This window comes from Passer montanus, unplaced genomic scaffold (assembly GCF_014805655.1).
Source record: "Passer montanus isolate IOZ18808 unplaced genomic scaffold, ASM1480565v1 scaffold87, whole genome shotgun sequence".
Classification (NCBI taxonomy): Eukaryota; Metazoa; Chordata; class Aves; order Passeriformes; family Passeridae; genus Passer; species Passer montanus.
The window spans coordinates 2,578,387-2,603,246 of NW_024374034.1; the positions used below are offsets into that span (position 1 = coordinate 2,578,387).

The 24,860-nt window shown below is 37.2% G+C and overlaps 1 protein-coding gene across 1 annotated transcript in view; it reads right to left on the reverse strand.

Moving 5' to 3' along the window:
• Positions 1-24,860, reverse strand: part of EPB41L4A (erythrocyte membrane protein band 4.1 like 4A) — a 127,348-nt gene that overhangs the window by 26,136 nt on the left and 76,352 nt on the right. Inside the window, 7 exon segments of the mRNA XM_039733414.1 lie at positions 124-207; positions 4,524-4,605; positions 10,835-10,947; positions 13,340-13,417; positions 14,315-14,406; positions 23,661-23,724; positions 24,111-24,199. Of these exon segments, the coding sequence (XP_039589348.1) occupies positions 124-207; positions 4,524-4,605; positions 10,835-10,947; positions 13,340-13,417; positions 14,315-14,406; positions 23,661-23,724; positions 24,111-24,199 (602 nt within the window).

Consider the following 24,860-nt stretch of genomic DNA (forward strand, 5'->3'; position numbering starts at 1 on the left):
TGCAATACATATCTCTTATGAATCAAATAATACATTAATATATTATATTAATAACCTTCAACCTTCTGCTGTGGTATGATATTTATTACTGCATGATACACAAGACATTAAGTCTTGCCTTACCTTTGTGGGCCATTTTCCTCCCATGGAGCGCTTGTTTTACTTCTTTGTGTTTCTGGACTGTTTTCATTTTTCATCTTTTTAAAGCTAAATAAGAGTACAGATAAATACACATATATACATATATTTTTAAAAAATCCAACAAAACATTGCACACAGATTACATTTTCTTTTATGCTGACCACTTAGCATTTAATTTTAAAGCTATACAGTCATTAGAGAGATCTGCCCTGGCATATAGTTACTTCTTTGTTATGTGAAAGAGGGCAAAGAGCTCCTGTGTTGAAAAATCTCTCCTACAAAGAGCAAACATAAGGAGAAGGAAAAGAAGTAAAAAAAAAAAAAAAAAAAGAAAGAAAAAGGAGAGAGAGAAAAAAATAATCTCTGCAACCTCATAATTGCGTCAGCACTTAGTCAGAAAAACAGGTAATCCTGTCTCCAAATAAACATGAACAGATACTTAAGCAAGAAGTCTAACAGTAGGGCAAACATACAGCTCGACCTCATAGTCTTCCATAATATGCACTTAAAAGATTATTGAATCAGAGGCTTACCTTCTTTTTATTTTACAAAGCTCTAAATGAAACTTCTCTTCCATAGGTTTACTTAAATACCTTTAGAACATTTTTTAATTTTTGTCATAAATAGTGCCTAGTAGGAGTATATTCCAGTATCTGGATATGACATAAAAAATTATTTAATGTTATCTCAAAACTTCCACCTGGTTCAAAACTTCAATCCCTTTTTCCTGACTGTTTCTGCGATTATAGAAAGAAATAAAGAAAAACAAACAGCTATGAACAATGGCTCCCTAAACCAAAAACTCCACCCCTTAATTTTTTTTTACACATTTTTAACTGTCTAATCCCTTTTCCAAGTGAAAGAACCACAGACTACTTAATCTCTCCCAGTACGGGAGTCACCACATACCTCAGATTATCCTTATCGTACTTCTCTACGATTTTTCCAGGTGTACAGTTCATACTTTATAATCGGAGTGACAAAGTCAGGGGTGATGAAAACTATTCAAAGCATGGCAGATCACAGGTTCATAGGTTCACAGAGTAGCATATCCTTTTCATGCCCTCCCCAGTAAAGCCTTGGGTTTTATTTTGCCAGAAAAAAATGTTTTGTGAAAGAGCTGACTTCACTGACTGCTGCAAGGCAAAGTACCAGGACAGTCACCTGGCTTGAGACACATATCAGCATTTGTAACCAATCTCCCACCATAACTATGGGGATGGGGGAAAAAAGCAGTATGGTCCAACTCTTCCTTTATTCCTATCATTCCCACAGTGTCAGGTTTTACAGCTTCTGACCTATTAAAGTTCCCAGATAATTGCCACTTCAAATGCTGGGAAGTGGCTTCTAGCTGAAGCACAGCCCTGTCCAATGGCTCGGCAGAGCTTTTCCTGCAGCACCATCTCTAGAGCTCTTTTTCTGCAGTTCACCTGAGACAGAATGAGGCAACCGCATTGATTTCCACTAAGGTCATCAAACACTGCTGACAGCAACCTCATACAGTCATTAATACACCATATAGTTATAAAGTGCAACTCAAGCAGGAAAAATAAAAGCTTTATAGTTGCTTACAGAGAGGAGGATATAAACTGGGAGTTCTTTCCACTGAGCAGGAGGTGACAGACTCAGCTTTATGATGGAATTGTGGCTACTTAACTCACTAATCCACTTTTAACCTCAGCCTTTGATTACTACAGGTCACTGAGTTAATAATTTAATTCTCACAGAGTGAACAAAATGCAAAGCTACAGTAAGTCAGCAGAAAAATAAATTAAATTACACTTTATCAGGTAAATAATTTTCTTAATACTGCACCCATTAATTATTGACTTATAGGTGCATGCAATCTATTCCCAGGCTTAAAAATATGTGCTTATTACAGACTGAGCAAGTAGCTCAAATAAATATATTTCTGTCCCATATTGCAAAAAGGAATTGATTTGCACAACATGTGCTATTCAACAATACCTAGGCTGAACTTAAACAACTATGAATACTGTTTTCAAATCTTAAAAGGAGGAAGAAAATGTACCTAGGAGGTGAATTTACTGCATTAAATTCTGAAGTCATTATTCATTTGAGCAGACACACACTTTACAGAGAAAAAGCTAGAGTGTGGCAGCTCTTCAAATACCAGCAGTATCTCCAGGAATGTAGTTGCAAAAGGTACTGAGTTCATTCAAAGTATGTGAAAGGGTTAGGATCTGAAATTCATGTGAGATTTCATTGGGATGTTTTTATTGTTTGATAAATTTGATTTTATTTTATATATATTTATTTATTTTATCTGATTTTATACTACTTATACAGAAGTGATTAACTATAGATCTCAACAGTGAATTAGATGTTAAATATGAAAACTCAGCTTGTGAACACTACTGAAAGATGCTCTACAAGCATCACTAACAACTAATGCAAGAATTACACAGGATGGAGCAAACTTCCAAACTGTAAGTCCTACACAAATTTTGTGTGCTCCCTCTCACATACACAAAGCCTAGCATACCCAAAAGGTGTTTCATTTGCAGATAGAGACACAGAGAAAAACAAATCAAATCCTAAATGGAAAAACAATTTTCAGCTTTTTTTTTTTTTTCTGGAAGTGACTAACACTGTCTAAAACATGACTCAGTAAAGAATCTCCCTGTGAACTGCTTTTAATCTGTGCAGGTAAGAAAGTAAACTCAGTAACCTTAAACCTGTCATATTGAGAGCCACTTATTCTGGTTCTTCATCTAAAACCTGCCTATCCATTTTTTTTTTAACAGTTCATTGTTAAAAATTCTGTAGTAAAGCACTCCCATCCCTCCTAAAAACAAAGGTCTCTGCACCGTGGAATAATGGTATCCCTTGCTTTATATCTTTCTTTCTCCTAACAAATCTCAGAACACAATGGTGGGGTTGTCAGGGTCCTCTGGTTGTCATTGGTCCAGCTGCCTGCTCCAGCAGGGTGACCCAGACTCAGTTGCCCAGAACTATTCCCAAACACCTGTGGAATTTTCTCTAAGGGTGGAGACTCCACCACATTTCTGGACAACCTTTGCCAGTGCTTAGTCATCTGGACAGCGAAAAATTGCTTCCTGACATTCAGAGGGAACCTCCTGTGTTCCAGTGTGTGCCCACCTGGTCCAGTCACTGGGCACCATTGTAAAGAGCCTGGATCCATCCTCTTTGTGCCTTCCCTTCATGTATTTTTTTACCTCTGTGTTGTTTTCTACTTAATGGTTTAGCTTCAGCATGACCAAGTGGCAATCATAAACTTTCTTTAACACACAATTAGCATTATTTTCTAAGGGCTAGAATAGTGGATTTAATTTCCCTAAAAATGAGAAAGCAATTTGGCACAGCTCTTATTCTGGAGGCCAACTGTTCTAAATGTTAGGCAATAAAGAACACTATCCACAAAGTATTTACAATAGGTATTTTAGATCCTTTTTCAGAGTTCAGTCGAGATACCTAGTTTGTGAAGCCCACAGCCTCAATGCATAGGTAAGCCCAGTTAAGGGTTACTCAGTCAAGAAAAAAATCCAACTGTCAGGATTGCCAAGCATGTAGATACAGATATCTAGGCAATTAAACAAAAGTTAAGTATGGTGGTTTTGACTCACTCTTTTTGCAAGTTCACTCTTTTTCTGATTCAGACACATAAATTCCAACTAAAATTAGGGGTGGGGATACAAACCCCTTTCTGAATTTGAGCCTTACCTCTTCCTGTCAAATATGCTTAATAACCAGAGATATGCACTTCAACACTGATAAATTAGACACAACAGAACACACAAGTCCAGAGGAGCCCTGGCAATTCGCTACTCCTACAGATCAGGAACAAACATTATTTTTACCTGATTTTTACTACAATTTGAACAGTGTAATGGGTAATCACTGCAAGATTAAAAACCTGCTGGGAGAGAGCCCATGCCCAGCTCCTCCCTGGCACACACCCCAAGTTTGCCCTGTTCAGAGACAGAAGGTGTCTGTTCAGAGACAGAAGGCCCATGACCTGGGGCTCTGACAGCCAACCCACAGCTCCCAGGGGAGTAGCTAACAAGACTTCACAGCACTATCCTAACCAGTGCACTTTGGGTCATTACCTGGTTTTTTGCTATTTAAACCTGAGACTGTCTGCCTTCCCATTAACTTGTGCTGACTTATGGGTTTTCAAACCATGTGTTACCTGAAATCCCTGTTCCGCATTGATTGGAAGATCAGGGTTTTATTAAATCAAATACTTTGCAACACTCTCTGACTTTTGTCAGAAGATGATCAGATGATCCTGAACTCAAGAGCAGGATAAACTGATACTAATGATTACTAAATGTGTTCCTCTATCCAATGCACTGTACAACTTCTTAAAAACTGTAAGGAAACTGTGGATTACATACCTTTTCACTGGAGAAGGTGCAATAATTTTGGTAGTTCCTTCATTTTCGCCATTTGTTGTAATCTGGCTCATGTTCTTAGAACCTGGGGAAAAAAAAAAAGCCCAAAACAGTAGAATCCTGTAGCATAAATGATTGCAATATTACTCAGCATAATCAGCTACAGAGCAGCATGAGAGATAAAATGACAGACAAAATATCTGGTGCATGCTCATCTTATTAAAGGTGTGTGTGTATCACACCTTTGTGTCTTAGCCTTATTTCTAGTTGTACCAGGGCACTATAAAATTTAACATGAAGCACATTCATTACTCTTCCACATAAGACAGAGAAGTCTGATGCTGTTGCTCCCAAAGGTATACTCTGCCACTGTCAACAGAAGGAAATTCCCTGCTCAGTCAACAATGAGAATAAAGGTGTGAGGAAAATACAGTTTGGTTCCTGCTGGTGCTATAATTTCTGTTTCCATGCTATGCTGTTAATATCAATCTGTAATTTCCCTTCAGTTCACAGATTGTGTTTCTACCTAATTGTCAATTTCAGACATTTCTTACAAAATTATTGCCATCTATAGAAACAGATGTCAAATAGAGCAACAAAACAACATCATTATTGATGTAGATCTCCTCTGGACAAAATTCTGAGCATGTTCATTGAAGATAATATGATATCCTCTGGACACAAGCAACAACATCACAATGTTGTTAATATTGTGGTACAAACCCCAAGCCATTTTGACTGCTTAAAACAAAATTGTGATGTCTTAATTTAGGCTGTGAAAAGATTTTGCATGGTAAATTTTCCCCTCAGCCTCAGAGAAAGGATTTCTTCACAATCTCCCTCAACTTCACATACCACCACTTTGGTATACAAAGTCTCTGGACCCTACCTCAACACAAATACTTGAGATTTTCTGAGGCCTTTTGTCTGCTCATCAACTGGTTCTCTTACCAGTTAGATTTACCAGTCTTCTTCAGAAATCAGCAAATATATGACTTTTTCAAACAAAGGATTTGATCTCAGTACTTCACGTATTCCTCTGTGAGGCAGTTTTTGATTAAGTCACAGAAAGTCCTTGTCACTTAATGGAATAATAAAATCTTGTGCTCCAGAAACTATCATAGCAGTGAAACAACTGCCAGAAAAAGAGCCAAGGGTCAGATGATCTAAAAGTAATAGACACCTCCAGAAGTGACCTTTTGATATGTTTGGTAATATCCTTACCATTCTGCAGGCACCCAGTCACCTCTGGCTGTCAGGCCATAGTGGGTTAATTGGGAGTTTTCTGTCCACACTTATAGAAACTGCAATGATTGTCTCCAAGTATGTTCCACTTGCTGTATCTTTTACTGACTACAGTACTGTTCTACCAACTTATACCTCTGTATGATATAATTTTTTAATATAAAAGAACAGACTCCAAAACCACTGTCCAAACACTAACCCCCTTACAAAAACTTAAGTATATCACTGCTTCTTGCTCGCCAAGGCAACGGGCCTCTCAAAAATACCTTAGACAGGCAGAAATCTTGAACATATCATTCGTGGCCAGTTTCCGTGGTTGTTTATATTTTATTGGATAAGGCACTCTCAGGACTGAGTGCACTGCACTGAACTTTTCCAATGAAGTGAATGCACACACTTAATTCCCTTTTACAGCCATATGGACGCGGATTTGTCCATTCAATTTGAGCCAACTATTACATTTTTAAAAACTAAAGTGTCCAAAAGCATATCAGCCTGGCAAGTTAGTTAGCTTGTCATGCCTGTTTCTTATCAGGTAAAGCCACTTACTGGCATTATCTGGAACCAGTGTTTGTGTTTAAACCAAGTCATGAGAGCAGCAGATAGTGTGACCAAATGGAAAACATACTTTGCACCCTGGGCTATTGTAAGCCCACAAAAATGAATGGACTTTCATTTGTCTACACAGCACAGCCTACTCTGTGATAAGAGCTGTTTTTCTTGTTAGCTTCTAAGCCTGTAGCCTCAAGAGTTTGCTCATCTCACACCCCATGACTGAAATGCAGAAGTAGTCACACCCATCCTTTTACCTAACATGGGATTTTAAGTAAACTTTAAAAGTACCTAAATTAGGAAACAGCTAAAATCACCCCAAGATCCGTTTTCTCAAAAATCTAACTTTCAAATCCAATCTTACAGTTCTCTGGGAAAAGACTTTGGCTGGGCCAGACCAACAGTTCTACCTACCACGGCTACCAGTAGGGTAGTGACAGGCATCTGTGGCAAAATGTTTAGGGAATATCACAATACAGACAGTACTGTAATTGTAATGCCCAAACACAATTCTCCACCTGGCTTCTAAATCAGAATGGTAGCACTTATTTTACACTGATTTATACAACTACCCCACATGCAAAGGCAGGGACAAACCAAGTCCTCAGCTACAAAACAACAACAAAGCCTAAGCAATGTGTTTGCCACAACGGAATAAACTCAGACCCACAGCAACAGGTCTGGTCACATCAATGTTTGTCCTGAGAGGATGTTCCCAAGGAGCTTTTCATGTTCAGCACTCACCCAAATGAATAATGAACACTTTCACCCTGTGTTGTGAAAGCTGAACATTATCAGTCAGGTCCTAAGACAGTAAGATAGAACAGCAAGAGATCCTGTTCCACATTTGAGTTTATTGTTTGCGAGCAGAGCAAAATGCAACTGTAATTCTCTCTCATCTGAAAGGGGAAAAATTAGCAAATGAATGAAGTTACATTTATCTCACTAACAAGACTTGACAGAACAAAACAAAAAAACTTTTTCTATAAATGAACACCAACTTGAATACCACCCTAAACATACAGAAAAAAACCCTCATGCACTACTATAAAAACACAGTCTAGATCTAATATAAAATCATAGCCATTAAAGTTTCCTGATATGATTTTTGCACTAGCCCTAGAAAAACTGAGATATGAAATGTATCAAACAAGTGACAAAATGGAGGTTACTGCATTTTAAACCACTGCAACCTGTATTTTGGAAAATAATCTGCCGTCTGAAGCCAAAAGCTCTGCACCGTTCATCCTATCAGGGGAAGCAATCAGTAGCAGTGGCTTGTATATACAAAAAATAGTTTCTCTCTGTTGACAGTATAATCTCTTTCAATCTTGATGTTCAACCACAAATATTTTTACTGAAAACAGAAATAATATTTTCTGTCATTGTCTTGGCTGGCACCTGCTCTGGCTCTTAACCGAGAGTTCACCAAGTGCCTGCAGTCCTAAGGACTTCAGCGTACTTTAGTTGAACAATGAGAAAAAGAAACATTATTGCTCAGCTCTGCTAGAGATAACTAACCACTACCTTCAGGTGACAGAAAGAATATACAAAAAGCACATACTATGTTTATAACACCAGAACATGTACACAAAAAGAAGCAACAAGGGGAAGGGTTTTAATTAGATGTCAGAGGGTAGAGGTTTTAGCACTTCACAGACACTTATCTGATGGAAGCAATGCCAATGTTATATGATGCAGTCATGCACTTGTTCTAACTGTCCCCAAAGCCACTGCTGTGGCTGGTCCCATCACTGGTACCAATAGATAAAAAAAAAATAAAATTAAAATCAAAATGGCAAATTGCAGTGACTGCAAAAATGAAGCTTTTAATAGATTTCACTTTGCAGTCATAAGAAAAGATAAAAAGGGAAAGAAACAGATGAGAAAAGATGCTGAACTCAGAAAAGGTGAAAGGAAGTTATTTCATATGAGCTATTTGTGAGGTGTTGCTGGATTTGGGGAAGTAAATGGAAACCTGACTTTCATCCCAAAATAAAATAAATTATAAGACTTTTCCAGCTAAATCCTAATTAAAGGTGTATTTGACAGAAAATACCTTAAGATACAACAGAAATCACCCTGCTTAAAATGTTGGACAAGTCATATTTAGCCTTAATACACCATATTACAAAGAGAAAATGAAGAAAAAAGGACTGGCCATCAATGATGACCATCTGTATAATGTCACCATGCAAAAGGAATACTTCTTTTAAGAAGAAATGTAATTTAATTTCCTCAAATATTTTAGTCAGGGAAACTTTTAGATAAGCCATAAAACTTATGACAGTACCAGGCTAATTTGCAAGATAAAAATAGTCTACAAAATAAAATCTACATTGGGGTAATATAGTCAAGCAAATGATGCTTAAAATATGCCAAATAGTCTTGATTTATTGTGTGAAATGGACTTTGTTATATCTAACAACAACTTTAGGCAAAAAGAGGTAGATTTATTTTATTAAATAGACTGTCACATGTTGTCTGACACAGCTAGGAGAAGCAGCATTAGTCTTCATCTTCTGAAATCCTGTTTAAATGGAGGAAGAGTTTTAAATGTTTATCAATGTAAATAGCAAAGACAAATTTTTTTTTGAAAGGAAAAAATATGCTTATTCATAGGGAAAGGTGGCATTTGAAAGACACAGCTCCCTTCCCTCAGCCCATATTTTGAGCTGGAAATAAAACAAATTAATATAACATTAATATCATCTAAGTTAATACATTTGTCCCAGTGATATGACTGCACATTTGGAACACATGGGTAATCAATTAAGCTGAATTTGAAAAGAAAACAGATGGATGATAGAGATTATACAACTACATGTAAGTAAAATAGTGAAAAAGCAGAATTTTATTTTAAAGTGGGAGAGGGTGTTTAAAGCCACCAAATAGCAAACACGTGTTGCCCAGAGAATTCTGATTCCAATTACATCAGCAGAAGAGGCTACAGAAAAGTTTCAGTTTTTCCTCATGTTTCCAGGCAAAGAGACTGAAAACAAAATGAACAAACACAACACATACATAACCTCACAGCAACACAGACTGACCCTCTCTGCCTGGGCTAAGGCAAAGATTATTTTAAACCAAGAGCTGAATAGCCATACAAATAGCCTCACAAATTTCCTGAAACAGAACCAAGGACTAATGAGGTAGGAAATGCTGTTTGGCTTGAACTGCTGCCCTAAAAACAGGACAGTCCAGCTGAACAAAAAGTTTAAGTCATTAGGTTCAAGGGTCATTAGCTACTTGTCCTCTAAGACACCCACTTAAAACTGCACACACAATGAAACATATCAGAATCAGAAAGCAAAGCAATTCTTTTTACAGTAATTAAAATAAAATAAAATAAAATAAAATAAAATAAAATAAAATAAAATAAAATAAAATAAAATAAAATAAAATAACAGTAATTAAAATAAAATAAAATAAAATAAAATAAAATAAAATAAAATAAAATAAAATAAAATAAAATAAAATAAAATAAAATAAAATAATTTTTTTAAATGTTGTAAACTGCCTCTATTTTCCAAGGCTATGCTTTTGATTATGTTACATTTCAAGAGCCGACACAGCTAAAATGCAGAGCACACCAGTTTTGTTTCTAAATCAAAAGACAAAAGACTGCATTCAGGACAAACGCTGGAGGTTTCTGGAGGTATATACCTGCCTTCTTGTAAAAAATAGGTTCTAAAATTCTATAGAGGCATATTGAACCATGATAAAAAGATATTGTTTACATTTTCAAGCCCAGACAAGTTTTTTCTCAAACAGCAAACATGCACACACACACACGTGCTTAACTCCAAGCACAAGTTTGACAGAACTGTGTGTTCCTTCTGTCAGAGATAAAGCTAAGCAATATCCATGTAATTATATGTGGGCCTGGAGCTTGACATGTCTATTTCCAAACTTCAGGAAGCATCCATTATCTAGGACATGACTTCTGCCATCCGAGCTTAATCCTATCTCCTCTAACACCTGTGAAAACTTCCAGCTTGCCGTGACAGCTTCCGCATACGGAACAGATTTCCAACTCACACATCTGAAGCATGTTAAAATTGCATGGCACTAGCTTCTGTTCCACTTAATATCAAAATAAGGGGATACACTCCTTGAAATGGGAAGAGGGTGCAAAAAGTGGCACCTTGGGTCAAAAGGACAAATAATGGGATACTAACCAAGACTCATAGGAATAAAATTCATTTGTGAGACAGATCCCCAGAGAAAAAAAACGTTCTCACTGCCTGTTTTCAAACTTCCCTTTCAACCTTTACATTAGACCTACACACATGGGGGCCTATTCTCTTTAATCCACAGCAACTCTTTTATTTTTTCTAGAAAGCTGGCGATTTCATATTCTGTGAAGCTTAGATCTAAATACTGACTGAAGGCAAAACATGGAATCCATTCCAAGAGATCCTCAAGGACATTGCAGCAGTTCTGAGTCACTTCATGATGACAAAATGAACCAAAAAAGAAGACATCTGCCCCCAGGTCAGCAGAGAAGGACCTACCTGTCTGTTGTGTTCTTTTGGGGTAAGTCTTGCTGCGACTTCTTTCAATGCTCTGGTCAGGCCGCGGTAGCTGCACAGAAGGATCTCTGGCCATTCGCAAAGATGTTTTGCCACTTCAAAACACAATGAAATCATGAGAAAACACTAGGAAAAGTTATCCAACAGTATCCTTAGACTGAGAAAAAATGCTATTGACTTGTTATCCCACGTCTGGTTCTCCTGTTGAGTAGCACCATCCTGAATTTGTTTTGAATCAGTCACTGGCAAAATCATCAACAGATTGTGCCAACTGCTCTTATATATTTGGCATTTCCAAGTGGACATACACCACTAAAACAAAATGGGATTTTTTAAGAATAGCTTAAGATAGCATGACCTTTTCTAACCTAGAATATTCTAACATACAACTTTCTTAAATAACATTATTTCTTCCTGAACTTTTTCTGTATGTTTCCTCCCAGGAAAACATGTTTAATATTGTTTACACATACTTAATATTGTTCAGTTACAGTCAGTCAGGGGCTACTCCTCTGGCATGTGGAATGACAGCCTAAAAGACTGCAAAACAAACTGTAATAAAGGACGCTTACTAGCACAGTCCCAGATGACAACAAATTGAGTAAAAGTCTTGATTGTTGTTTACAGTAAGGTTTTTCTTCACTGCGCGATTGAAGTAAATTACTAAGTTTAAATAAATTCTTTTATACTCACTTTAATGGTCCTCTCAGTGTTACTAAACAGAATATAGTAGTCATAACAAAAATCTAAAATTCATATTCCTCCCCAGAACTCCATATTTGTTCCTGGACACTTACTACACAAGAGAGGTAATTGTCACTATTAATTCCTTAACACTTCAAGTTTGATTATTTTGAAGTAAAAGCTATTGTACTAGAAAGTACTAAGCAATTATACAGAAACTACTTATGTGGATTTTCTGAATTATGTGAATAGACTCCATGAAATACTGATAGTGTTTTCATCAATAGCCCTTCACAGATAGTCAGCACTGCAGAATTTTAATATTTTCAAAATTATAAAAGAATTTAAGGACAAAAATAAATGTGTATTTCTAACCCTACATCACAGTAATGTGGGGGTTTTTTTATGTACTTAGTTTAAAGCATGCTCCCAAGTCACCCAGAAAACTTTTCTGTTCAACTTTTAAGTTTGGCAGCCATGACAGTCCTGCAAATTCCAGAAGCAACTTTAACCAAATATCTGGGAATACAAACTTCCACCCCACTAAGACCTCCAAAGCATCCCATCCTAAGACAAAAAAATTGCCTTCCTGAAAACTGTCTGACACACAATGAGAAGTACCTCGAAGATTTAACAAAAAAGTAAAAACAACAACAAAACCAAAACCAACCAAACAAAACAAAACAACATTTAAAAAAAAACCACAACACCACAGATAAATTAATACATGGTTACATGGTCCCCCCACTTACACAGAAAAATAGTGGGATTATGGTTTCTGCTCTGAGCTAATTATGTGTACAGATACACAACACAGTCACTGCTTTTGGTGATACAATGGGGACCAAAGGCAAAAAGGGAAGACAACCAAAATTATGACCATCATCCCAACATGGCAGGCCTGATCACATATCAGTCATGACATTTATTAAAACAGGAAGACGAACTGAACTGCACCACCAACAGCAATAGCTCAAATATAGTTAACTGCTTCATAGCATGGGGTTTTTTTAATTGATTGGAAAGTTCTTGCCAATACAAAGCTTTCTCCTCCCCAGTATCAGTGCACTGCTCCAATCTGTTGAAGTGGTTCAACAGAAAACATTCATCCACAGTACTCTGCCAGGAATCAGTGAACTCCTACCCATTATCCCAGATGGGGTAATGCAGGCCAGGATCTACTACAAACACTAAAGGCAGGACAATCATTGCCCTGTCATCTACAGCAAGGAGAATTAGAATCAGTCTGGATTAGAAAATCGGCAAAGTGAAAAAGATCTGCCTAACTAATGATTATCAACCTTGCTCAATATGATCCATTTATTTCTTGCATGATAGTGGAAACAGTGTTCCTTATCCATCCTTAATTTCAAGGGTTTATAGCCTTGAACCTCTTTCAAGGTTCAGAGCCTTGAACGTTCATCCAATGTTGTCACCTATTCAAGTCAGAAAAGATACATCCTCATTTTGGTATTCCCTAACTGTCAGGAAAACCTCTTTAGGACATGAACATAATTTCAGGACTTATAAGGAGATAATGATTTAAAGAGTTGTCAAAGTTGTTCCCACCTTGAATACAGACTATAGCAAGCCTCAACGAATTCTGGGGATCTGGAGAAGAAACATTTGTCCCAAAACTGCCAAGCTCCTAAATAGAGTCTGTTAAAATGGCCCTGATTCATCTTTTGTGTTTGACCTATACTAGGTCATATTCTGGGTGGTGGTTTTCTTTCATTGGAAGGAAAGAGGAAAAAAGGAATGAAGACGGAATGAACTGAAGTTTAAACAATCAAAAAAATTCACCTGTACCGATGTTTATAACCTATGGATCCAAACTTGCTGACTTTTCTTGGCAGAGAGCTTGATTCATTCTCTGGCACCCTGCGTAGTTTGAAAAATAAAATAACAGTAAGTTGCATAGATAGGTCTGAATTATAGTCCTCTCCAAGTCAATAAAAAAAAAGTACAAATATGGGCTCAAAAAAATTTTTTTCTGCAAGTTCCTCTCATCACTACCTCTGGACAGACTCTTATGGGGTTGAGAGTCTCCCAAAGACACCTGTTTGTCCCCCTTATTTTGACTACATACCACTTCATCTCAGAGTCAAGTGTAAATTGCTGGCACCAGCAGTCTTTCACCTAATTTTGGGAGAAGGCAAACCCACCCTGCCACAGTAGTAAGGCTGCAGGAGGGATTCTCAGTTCACTCATTTACAACACTGCTAAAAGCCACTCAGAGGATTCCATCCACCAATTCCCTTAGCACATTTCTCTTGGTGTTTTTTGCAACAGTAAAATCAAGTGCTTTGAGATATACAGTACTGAGAAGATTTTTTACACCTCAGTAAATAAGCAAAATGTTATGTACATTCAATTAATTTCTATTAAATACATATATATTTCTCCGCATTGTAGGAAATAGTAATGTCTGAATTCCAAAGGCCTCCCTCAAGCCAATGCTGCTACAGAAAATCTGATGACTAAATACATCAAAATCTATATGGCAAGTTAAGTCCTGCCATCTTTCTGATAAAGCCTATTACATGCAACCTCAAGTACTGTTTAGAAAAGAATACTAAGAAAAAAGAACTACCAAACTACCCAATTCTAAAAACATTGTTTCACATCACTGTAAGAAAAGGTGTTGGCTATTAAAAGCATTCTATAACCAAGATCACAAACGTGTTTCCAGGCAGCCAGCCTTTGTAACACCACTCTGCAGGTATAACAAGTGTAATAGCTGTATGGAAAACACAACCTAACTTCTGCATCGCTCACCTGAAAAATGTATGATGCTCTACACAGCATTTCCAGAGATGTTTGCATGTGACCTTGTTACGGGCTTCAAAAAAGAAGGAAGTTTATTTGCACTGAAGACAAAAAAAAAAAAAAAAAGAATATTCTTATGGGAGATCCTGCCATTGAAGTGAATCTCATTTACTGAACGCAAGAACCAGCCACCCCATGTCAGTCCATGCAAGAAAAGAAATCAGCACAAGGAAAAGCAGGTTCTATAATTCTGTAGAATTCTTCATTTAAAAGTGGTTTTCTTTTTGAAAAACAGAGAAAAGAGATTATTTAAATACTTAATAATTAATTCATTAATGAAATTCTTCATTCTTGCTCATACCCATCAGCTTCTTTCCTAAATAAAACACACAAGTTTTTTTGGTTTTGTTTTTGTTTTTTAATTATGGTTCTAATGTTTTCTGAAATGGCAGATCAGATGTCAATCAAAAATATGCTGGTTAACAGTATTAAAAAAGCAAGAATAGGTGAAAGAAAGAAAGGAGCTCAAGATATGCTATAAACTATTATGAAGCAATGACAGAGGACACATACAGAATAGGTCAAGGCAAACCTGAGGGGGAAAAAAAAACTGAAAAAGGGAAGGGTTTTCTTTTTCTAAAAAAGCTAACTTCATAATAATTGAAAATGCTAGGAAAAAAGTTGGAAGCCTTAAAATCCAACTTAAAATCTCTTAAGGAAGCCAACACCAGCCAGAAAAAAAGCATATACAAAGCTTAAAAGCTGAACTCTGGAAACTGGCAAAGAGAAGTGGGACACACACAAACTATGAACTACTTCCAACAGAAAAGGAGAAGCAACAGACACATCACAGTGCTTGTTTTCAACAAGCTAAACACTCAGATGTGTTCACAAAAAAATACCATTCCATCTATTTTTCACTTGGTGAACTCAAGCATTTGGTGTTTCAGCTGTGATTTGCACAAAGAATGAGCAATCCCAGTGACGTCAGTGTGAGAGCTCAGCATGGCATGACACCCCCTGTAACAAAACTGAGTCTCAAACCATTTCAGCAAGGTGTGAGTTACAAAGGAAGTGTGATTCACACCACCTTCAGTAGCTGATTTTGAACAATCTATGCCCTTGCATTCCTTACACTTCCGCAGTGCCATGCATACACAAGTAAAGAGCTCAGGCAAGTTTTTCCCTCTCTCATTTATTATTGTTTATTATTATCTGCAAGCACCTTGCAAACTGTGAATTCATTCTCTATGTTCTCTAGAATTCAAAATTTCACCTATAACAAAAATCCAGTTATATCCCTATTAACAGCTGTCAAGCAGCCTCACAAAACCACAAATTACCTTCTCAAGCAGCTTGTCCTTCACCTTGAAACAAATAACTATAAAACAACAGAATTTTGCACCTGTGGTTAGAATAGAGATTTCCTTTCCTGACCAAAAAAAGTTAAATTATATATGACCTTATTTTCTCCCATGCCTTATTTTAGTTAAATGTCTGGCTGGAACCGTGCCATGAAACAGGAAAGGAATTAAAATAATTCCCTCGTCTTCTATCAAAAGCACATTTTACTCTACATGCCAAGAGAGAAGAATAGAGGCAGTAGAGTAAGACAATGACCACCAAGAATGTTGAAATCTAGGATTCATCTGATACTACTGTGTATATCATAAAATTACTTTGTAGTACTTTGGTCCCATAAATATATTTCTGAAGTCCCTCAGGTTTGATAGGGATCATCATCTCTCTGCAGGATTCACAAGTGGTTTAACTTATAGACAAAATAAATTTAATTCATGAAAAGTAAAGGCTTCCTGAAAAATCTTGAAAATAGTCAAGGAGAAAAATCAATTTATTACTCTTCCAGAGTACAATATTGCTCTTTCTCCTCTGATGGCTAGAAACAAGACTCTACCCACTGAAAAATCATAAGGCATTTTACATTGTAAAACTTGTAAAGAAAACATGTAAAGTGGTGCTTTGCATTTGCTTACTTTGCACATAGCAGAAAAGTAGATTTGGATTTCATTATTTGATTAAAATTACAATTTCTGTATTAGACTGTCATGTAATATGATTTCATATAAAGCCACACAACTATACTCATCCTCAAAAGGATAATATCAAAGTGGATTGTAGTATTGCAAACTTGATGAAATATGATGAGTCAGTTTAGCTTCTGTTAGGAAACAACTCAATGACTCACTTTTAATATCCAGGGTCTTGCTCCTTTGTTCACTCCTACTTTTAGGCAAAGAATCCTCTGTTTAACTTAAATTTATTTAATTACATAATCTCAAAGGAAGGAGTTTCTGGTATGTGGGAAGAGAGGGGCAGAGAGAAGACAGGCATGATTTTTATTTTTTTTTTGAGAATTTTTGAGAATTTTTAAAATAAGGTATTTCTGCCATATCTTACTGTTAGACTAGTTTGAATGCCACTGGCATTCAATGACAGTGGGAAAAAGTTCAGAAAAAAGTTCCATTCCTGTTGGGGAAAAAGTTCTATTTGTCCATTTTGTCTTTTATAAGTTGTCTTCTTTAAGTTTTAGAACTTTTCCATGCACAGAACAGACCACAGGAAGACACATTAAAATCAGTAAGTGACAATAAAAGGGACCATAGAGTTATACTACCATATCATAGAAAGATCTGACCAGCAAAAATAACTGATTCAATCGTATGAAGGCATTATTTTCCAATAAGAAAGTTCACCCTAGCTGGCAAGAAAAATGTTGATGATGCTGAAACATCTAAACTTAGTATTGAGCAATCAGTGGCACTCAGGGAGGGCAAAAAATAAAAAGGCTGGTGGGGGGGAGGTGAGAGGAAGATAAGATAAGATAACCCTACAGATCCAATTTACCAAAACTTTATGGAATTCAGATCTGGAAAATGAAACAATTGCCTAAAAGTCATGGGACAGACTAACAAGCCTTCTGATAACACACCCAGACTTATTTATTTGAATTTGAAGAAAAACCACATCTCTGAAAACTATGGCCTGAAACCTAATGCTTGCTATAACTCAATAGCACAATTAAATTGTGCTATTGAGAGGAAAAATTGTGCTATAGAGAGGAAAAGTAGCCTAAACCACTCATCCTCATCAAAGGGGCAACAATCCATAATTCTTTCACCATTTCTCATCTTATCTGGGAAGGATTCTGTAACTTACTGCAACCAAGTTCAGTATGGCACTGCTTATAGCACAGCCAGGTTTAGGACTTCCTCCATATTCCTTTTAGGACTATTTAAGGCTTGTAAGAGTAGTGATTACCCTGGCAATTTATAAATGCCTATATAAAAAGTAAGCAGTACTAAAAACAGCAATACCATTCCAGATTAACCTTTCTTCCCCAAGGGAATGAATTGATTTGTATAACAGGCCTTACCTGTTAAGACCATGACCTTTTGTTCCAAATAAAAGACAACATTTTTAGCATTTTGAACATCACAATTTCCTACAGGTAGTTCATGTTAGCTGTTTTGCTTATTATTCTAATATATCTGAACCAAAAGAAACAAAGACCTATTGTAATTTTACTAATGATTTATAGGAAATGACACCTCCAAAGTCATTCAGTGCTCTTTGGTGCATCACAAGGTTCTCCTGGCTATTCATCCTGCTGCTTTCAGTGTGCCCAGTGTACTAAAGGTGAGGCACTATAAATCATGAACAGCTCCCAGAGCAGTCCTGGCTGTCTGCACACTCTGGACATCTCTCTTTGAACCATCTTGGTGTTTGTCTGTTCTTTCAGGAAGTCCATTTTGCTGATCAAACAAGTAGAAAACCACTTATTTTTGTATAGTTATTTTCAATCCCTTCTGCGAATTGCAGGAACAAGGGAGGGGCAGGATGGTGGATCAGAGGCTGCAAAATGACTCTTGCAGCAATAACCAAGCTGTGGGACTGCCTGTCCTAACCCTGACAGAGGCACAAACCCTTTGTCAAAAAATGTGAGGACAAGCATAACATATCCCTCTCCTTTTAGGTGCTTTGAAAACTTGTCCTGCAGTCTCCAAAACATTCTACAGCTGATACTGCTAAAACCTCAGTCCTATTTTTAGCCACAGGAGGCCAGAGAGACTAGCACAGTGGGTGCAGCTAACTTGTCTACACTACAAACTTATACACAGATGGACAGTGAAGCCCTTCCCTGTTTTATGCTGGCTCCCAGAGCAGCCAGAAGACTGATCTGGCAGGGCCTTTAAAACCTTCACTAGAGAGCTGGGAATTGGAACAGTGCTACACCCTAATACCCACACCTCTCAGGTGAAAGATTAAAAGCATCTTACAAAACCCTTCAAAGGAGACAAGTCAGAGGTGTCATTGCTCTGCCTAAGCACAGAACAGCTCTGGAAGTAGTACACAAGTTCAGGAGTGCTTGGCAAACAGCTTCCTGCTTGCTTTGCCTCACCAGCCTGATTACACAGCTTTCAGGCTCAGAGATGCTTTGTGCCCAGCTAGCTCAGTTCCTAGGCAGAGCAAGCTCAGCTCCCCTGGAAGAGAAGACACACACATATAAGGACAGCTCTTCTCTCTGAGGGCCAGAAGATCCCTTGTTTTTGGAGTTCATGGATTACTCCCAGGATAAGAGGCCATTGTCAGTAGATTTACACCCATTCCAGGGAGAACTGAACCTGCCCACAGAGCAAAAATTATTCAAGAACCACTGACTCAGAGCAGGCTTTAGCTACCTTAATTTACAAGACATTTATGGGCTCCCGCAATGAAGGATGAGAAAATGAAGAAGAAAACCCCAAAACCACATTAGGAGCCGTGCTAGTACACCCACCACTCCTCCCAGTCGCAGTGAGTGCTAATGCTAGATAAGGAGGGATCTTGCCCCGTTACAGGGCACCTACACATACGACACCTTCACATGTAACAGAATTATTAACACTGGCTCTAAAGCTAGTGCTTCAGAACATTATTCTTTGCCAGATTAGGCACATATCTGGGTACCATCAGCTCTAAATTACAATAGGAAGTATTCTGTCTTTATATATGGACATATGCAGACAAATCACAACCAATGTAGCAAACAACATACTGTTACTGGTTACACAATGCTCAATCTTTAGGAAAATTATACCAAGTTGGCAATTAAAACTGATAAAGATGTGCCACTTGCATGTCAACACTGAAACAAACATATCTCAGCTTTACAGCAACTACAGCAATTACAGCAATTCAAAAACACTAAGGAAGAATTAGAAAAAAAGGAAGATGACCTTAGTGTCAGTGAATTTAATTTTATGCAGGCCTTGAACAGATCTTACAGTCCTTCTATGATGGCTCAGAAAGCAATTAAGAAAACCCCCCAAGCAACCCCAAGCCAAAACTGTTTAATATGACATATTAATAGCATTGGGCTTGCTCACCTCCACCCTTTACTATCACTCTGAGTTAAGTGGATGCAAATGCAAACGATGCAAAAGTCATTTGCAATTCTTAAACCATAAGAAAGATCAAACTGCTATATTTGTCTGGAAACTACACATACAATAAATTGGACTTAAGACTGAGAGTAACATATCTTCAAATCCCGTTCAATCTTCCCAAGAAGCTGCAGGAACAATAAATCAAATTAGACATTCCTGACTGGAATTTGTAACTCAAGACAGAATACAGCATTTGATAGGAAAAGAAGGGGCACAGCTGAACCATCTTATTAACATAATTATTTCTCAGACCAATGACACTTATGAAAAGCAGATTAAAAAAGACAAAGCACATTTACAGTGTTTTCTGGACTATTTAAAATAACAAAAAACCCCCTGTATTTATACAAGTTTCAGCCACACAAAATGGGGACGATTATATATTTTGCACTTGCATCAGTGGTTGGTATTTTTTCTGAAGATCCATGACCAATTTCGCCTAGTGAATTCATCTGAATATGGAAGACTGAAGAGAAACATACAAAAATGTGGAAATCATTTTTAACTGCACAGATTGGGAGATTGTTCTGACACAAAAATACCCAAATGTCAAGAACTCTTGAAATACAAATTTCAGAATTCAAAAAGACCTTTCTCTTACAGAAAAAATGACAAAAGCAAGTGTTTTGCACATTGAATACTTTCTGTTTTGTGAAACAGGAAAAGTAAGAACAGAAGTTTTGCATAAACCCTGCTAAGGAGTGAAATCATTCACATACATGTTCAGACACAGAGCAACTACAGTAAAAGGCTCGGTTACACCAAACAGCACCGGTGTGCAGGGAACAGCACAAAAGCGCTTGGTACCTACAGGCAAAAAACCTCCACATCTCTCATTCCTGCCTATTATCACATTTACATTCCCAGCCTACACAGTCTATCAATGCGTGTTTTTCTCTGTTTTCTTTCATGTCTCTAGTTGAGAGAGAAATCTAGGAAGCAGGCCGTGCTCCTCACATGGGGCAACACAGAAGGTATGCTGGGCACCCTTTACACTACTCACTTCCACACAGAGCACCCATTGTGACCAAACTCTATTTTGCTGGTGGAGAGGGGAGGGCTTTGGCAGCCACCTGTGTTACTGGATTGTTTCCAGCAAGGTTGCTCCACAGACGTGCTGCCAGGAACTGTGCACATGCATTAGATGAATTTCTCAATTTTCTGAGAAATAAACCTCTTTAATCTTCAAAAATTATTGGCCATTTTATGTCAGGAAATGGGAACATATGAAGCCCTTGTAAGGGAAGGGTTCCTAACTTCATGCTGATGCTTAGAGGTGCCAGTGTGGACCTAATGCCTTTATAGCTCAGAATTCACAGCATGGATTCATGCAGGGGGACAATTAAATGCTGATCCAATTATTAACACCACTGAAAAAGAGCTTCAGTCTCACATGTCCATGGATTGCCAAATATTAAAGGCAATATTTTGTTTATGAAGGGGCAATAACAATGACCTAAGGGAGAAAACATATAATACAAGCAAGGTAGTGAAAGACAGAACCAAAATACTGATGGTCATGCTTGTACACAATAGCAACAGGTGCGCAGGAAAAAAATAGGAGGCAGCTAAATATACAGGAATTAATTATTTTCATGGAAGAGATATGAAGAAGTGCAAGAGGTTACACTACAAAACAGAAAAGCCAAAGCAGCTTACTATATTATAAGGCACTAAGCAATAACATCTGCTCAGTAAGCAGCGAGTTTATGAAAAGTGAAGCAATGTAAACAAAAAAATAGGCCATAGGTTTGGCTGATACAGACACAACAGTGGGGTTTAGCTAGTGTGAAGGCATGGACTTGTACATTTAGAGTGCTATCTGTCAAGAAGATCACATGTGCATTTCCATCCACCTAGTGGGAAATACACAGATTCTTCAGGCATGGTTGAAAAAATTTCACACCAAAAAATCTCAGCAAGCAACAACAAAGAAGTTACCACAAGTAATTCCATCCAGGGAAAGAGCTCTGCTGGTACTAAAGGCACCAACAGCTTCCTCTTTATGAGCAGTGAAAGGTGACAGTCAGGGTGAATAAGGGTAGCTAGTGTGTGTGGAAACATGGATGAAAACCCATGCTGCAGAGAGTTTTTACAACATATGGAAAACATGATTCACACAAAGCACTCAGTTCACCCAGAAATAATCTGCTGTGTTACATGGAATTAGCTCCTTCACTTTATGCCATAAAGTTCAATTTAAAAACATGGGAAAGCCCCCATTATTTTTACTCCTCCTGAATTTCTTCTTGAGCTCTCTACAACTAACTGGAACAGACATTCCAGACTTGGTATACCACATCTGATACAAGGAAAGTATTAATTCCCTGGGCTGTAAAGTGATATTACAGGAGGCAGAATGGAGTGAAAATGGCATATTTACTCTTCTGTAATATACTAATGTGTCACATGGGAGGACAAAGTGATAGCATTTATTAAAAAAAACACATGAGGAATAAAAAAAAATTGTGAATCATACTTTTAGAAGTATTGGAACATACACAAATACACTGATGAGCTTTTCCTCCTCTGTGTAGAACAGCATAAATTGTTATGACAATTTTAATCCAGAGACTGAGGTTACTATCTGCTTATTCCAATATATAATTTTGTTCAAAGTACCCCAGACTGTTATAAAAAGGAAAAAGAAGATTTTTCTGTGCCATTTTGCCCCTTCGTAATCTTGTTAAGATATTAAGTGATGTAGAAATACTTCAGATTAGTATTAGTTGAAAAGGCGAATTTACACACCCCTGTACTTACTGTTCTATCCAACAATTTCCTAGAAATACCGGTCAAGGCTTGAAACTACCAAGTTCTGTCAAAATGCTTGCCTTATGACCACAACAGTAAGAGTTCACCAGCCATCAATATTCACAGCCTCAACTTTTCCAAAACCTTCTGAGTTTTCTACACAGCATGCTAAGCCTTTGCAATTCCACATGGTTAAAAGAAAACTGTGGAAATGTGGCATCAAAGAGAAGCTACAGCTTCATTTCCAAGCAATTCACTCCAAGTCAAACTCAGACTAGTTTATACATGAACTATCACTCACCCTTTACATGAAACATGGTGAAAAGTTTTCCCAGCCTTTAAATAACGCTCGTATTTCAACAAACACACCTTCAGAAATTAAATCCCCACAGATTACCACACCAAATATAAACAAGACACTTGGGGGTAACAAAACAGAGATTTGCCAAGACATCTGCAAAGACACCAGAAACTTTGTCCACAACAGCAGCAAGACAAATATTCTCATGGAAAAACTATGGATGAGACTGACAGCCATTACAAAGATGAACAAAAACACTTAGATAAACAGTAAAGGGGATTTTTGCCAGCACGGTGATACTACTTAAAACTATAACTATCAGTCCTTATGAAACTATAAACTTTCATGTTCTAAAAAGACAAAGTATTTTCAAAAAATATATCAGCTAACTAGACTTGTAACTAAACCAGACAGCAAAACCCACAAACTGACTGCAAGTATGTTTTTTATTGCGTGTCATTATTTTTTCCTACATACTCAACAGTCTCCTCCTCTCCCTACTCCACATGCTTTGTAGGGGATTTTTTTATATATATATATGTTTGTACTGCATCTTAGAACCTCCTCTATCCTTATCAGCCTGCTGTCCTTGCCGCACTGGAACCAACATTGCTTTCTCTCAAATAGTCTAAGTGCAAAGTAATGTTGAACTCTGACAAACGGGTTTCAAGCTATATAACATGGCTGCCTGTTTTGTGTCTGACAGCTTTGTGAGTTTCCCTTCAGCTACATTTGATTTCATACAGTAAATTTCAATAAAACCAATTAGACATTCACAGACACACTAAATTTCCACCTTCATTAGACCTAATTCTTTTTTTTTTAATCTTTTCAGGCCTAAATAAAAACTTACATCTTTTCCCAGGACTCGAAGTTCAAACTGTGTTTCCTTGAAGTGAACTTTCGTAATTCTAGGCCTGTAATATTGAGAAAGAAAGACAAACCGAACTCCGTGACCTTTTAATTTCATGTGTAATAAGATATAAAGTTGTGTAAATTTGCATGCAGAGACAGAAAAATAATTCACAGTTATATTTATTGTTCAGGTATGCCCCAGATATCAGCAGACAATTAAGGATATGTAAACATTTCAGCATGAGTATGGTAAAGATGATCTACTGTTTTCAGTACCTGGACTATCAAAGAATTAAAAATCTGCATCATCCACAGAAATATTAAGAATTCTATGTGTCCTTTTTTGATATTGCTATGATTAAACTTTCAAATAGATACCACAAATTGTAGACATCCATACAACATTGTTATTGTTTTAGTGCAGACTGCACATTTAAATAATACATACCAGAAATATTTTCCTACTTGTTTTTTATTCTTGTAGACAACAACTCCTACGGGTGTTAATCCTAAAAAGTATTCAGATTTGTTTTCACCCTAGAAAATAAAGAACTATGTCATTCATACAGTTGCAAATAGAATCACAGTGTTAGTGAGATCCAGTGAGACATTCAACCCGGTGACTTAAATATACTGTTTCACTCTGTACAAACGGGAAAATAGTACTTGATTTATTTATGAAAGCTTCTATATGGAAATTTGTAGTTCTGGGGGAAAAGAGGCAAGAAAGATTGGGAATGAGGAAAAAAAAGGGAATTTCACACCATGGTGAAAAACAAAAACACCTCTTTTTTTCTGTTTTCTTACTGAATTAATTATTAATTTTTGCTATTTGGCAAATGGCCAAAACTCAGAAACTGAACTCTTTATTGAGGCATGAATGCAACAGACATCTCAACTTCCAGCTGAAATTAAATAGTGATTTTCTGACCTATAATACAACCACACAGCTGCCTTCTCCCTCCTAAAACAGTGTCAGCTGCTGCTGCCTCCAAGTGAAGTAGCTGCTGTGGGAGAGTTAAGCTTCCTTTTTGTTGTTCAGAAAGGGCAATGGTATGCAGCGAACAGCCACATGCATCAACTCCTCTGAAGGAAACCATTCCTCAAGTCAGGATACAAATCTCAAACTGCACCAGGTGAGAACAGGGTGAAAGCCCTGCTGCTGAGTGGCAGAAGGTCCCCACCTCCCCAGTTTACA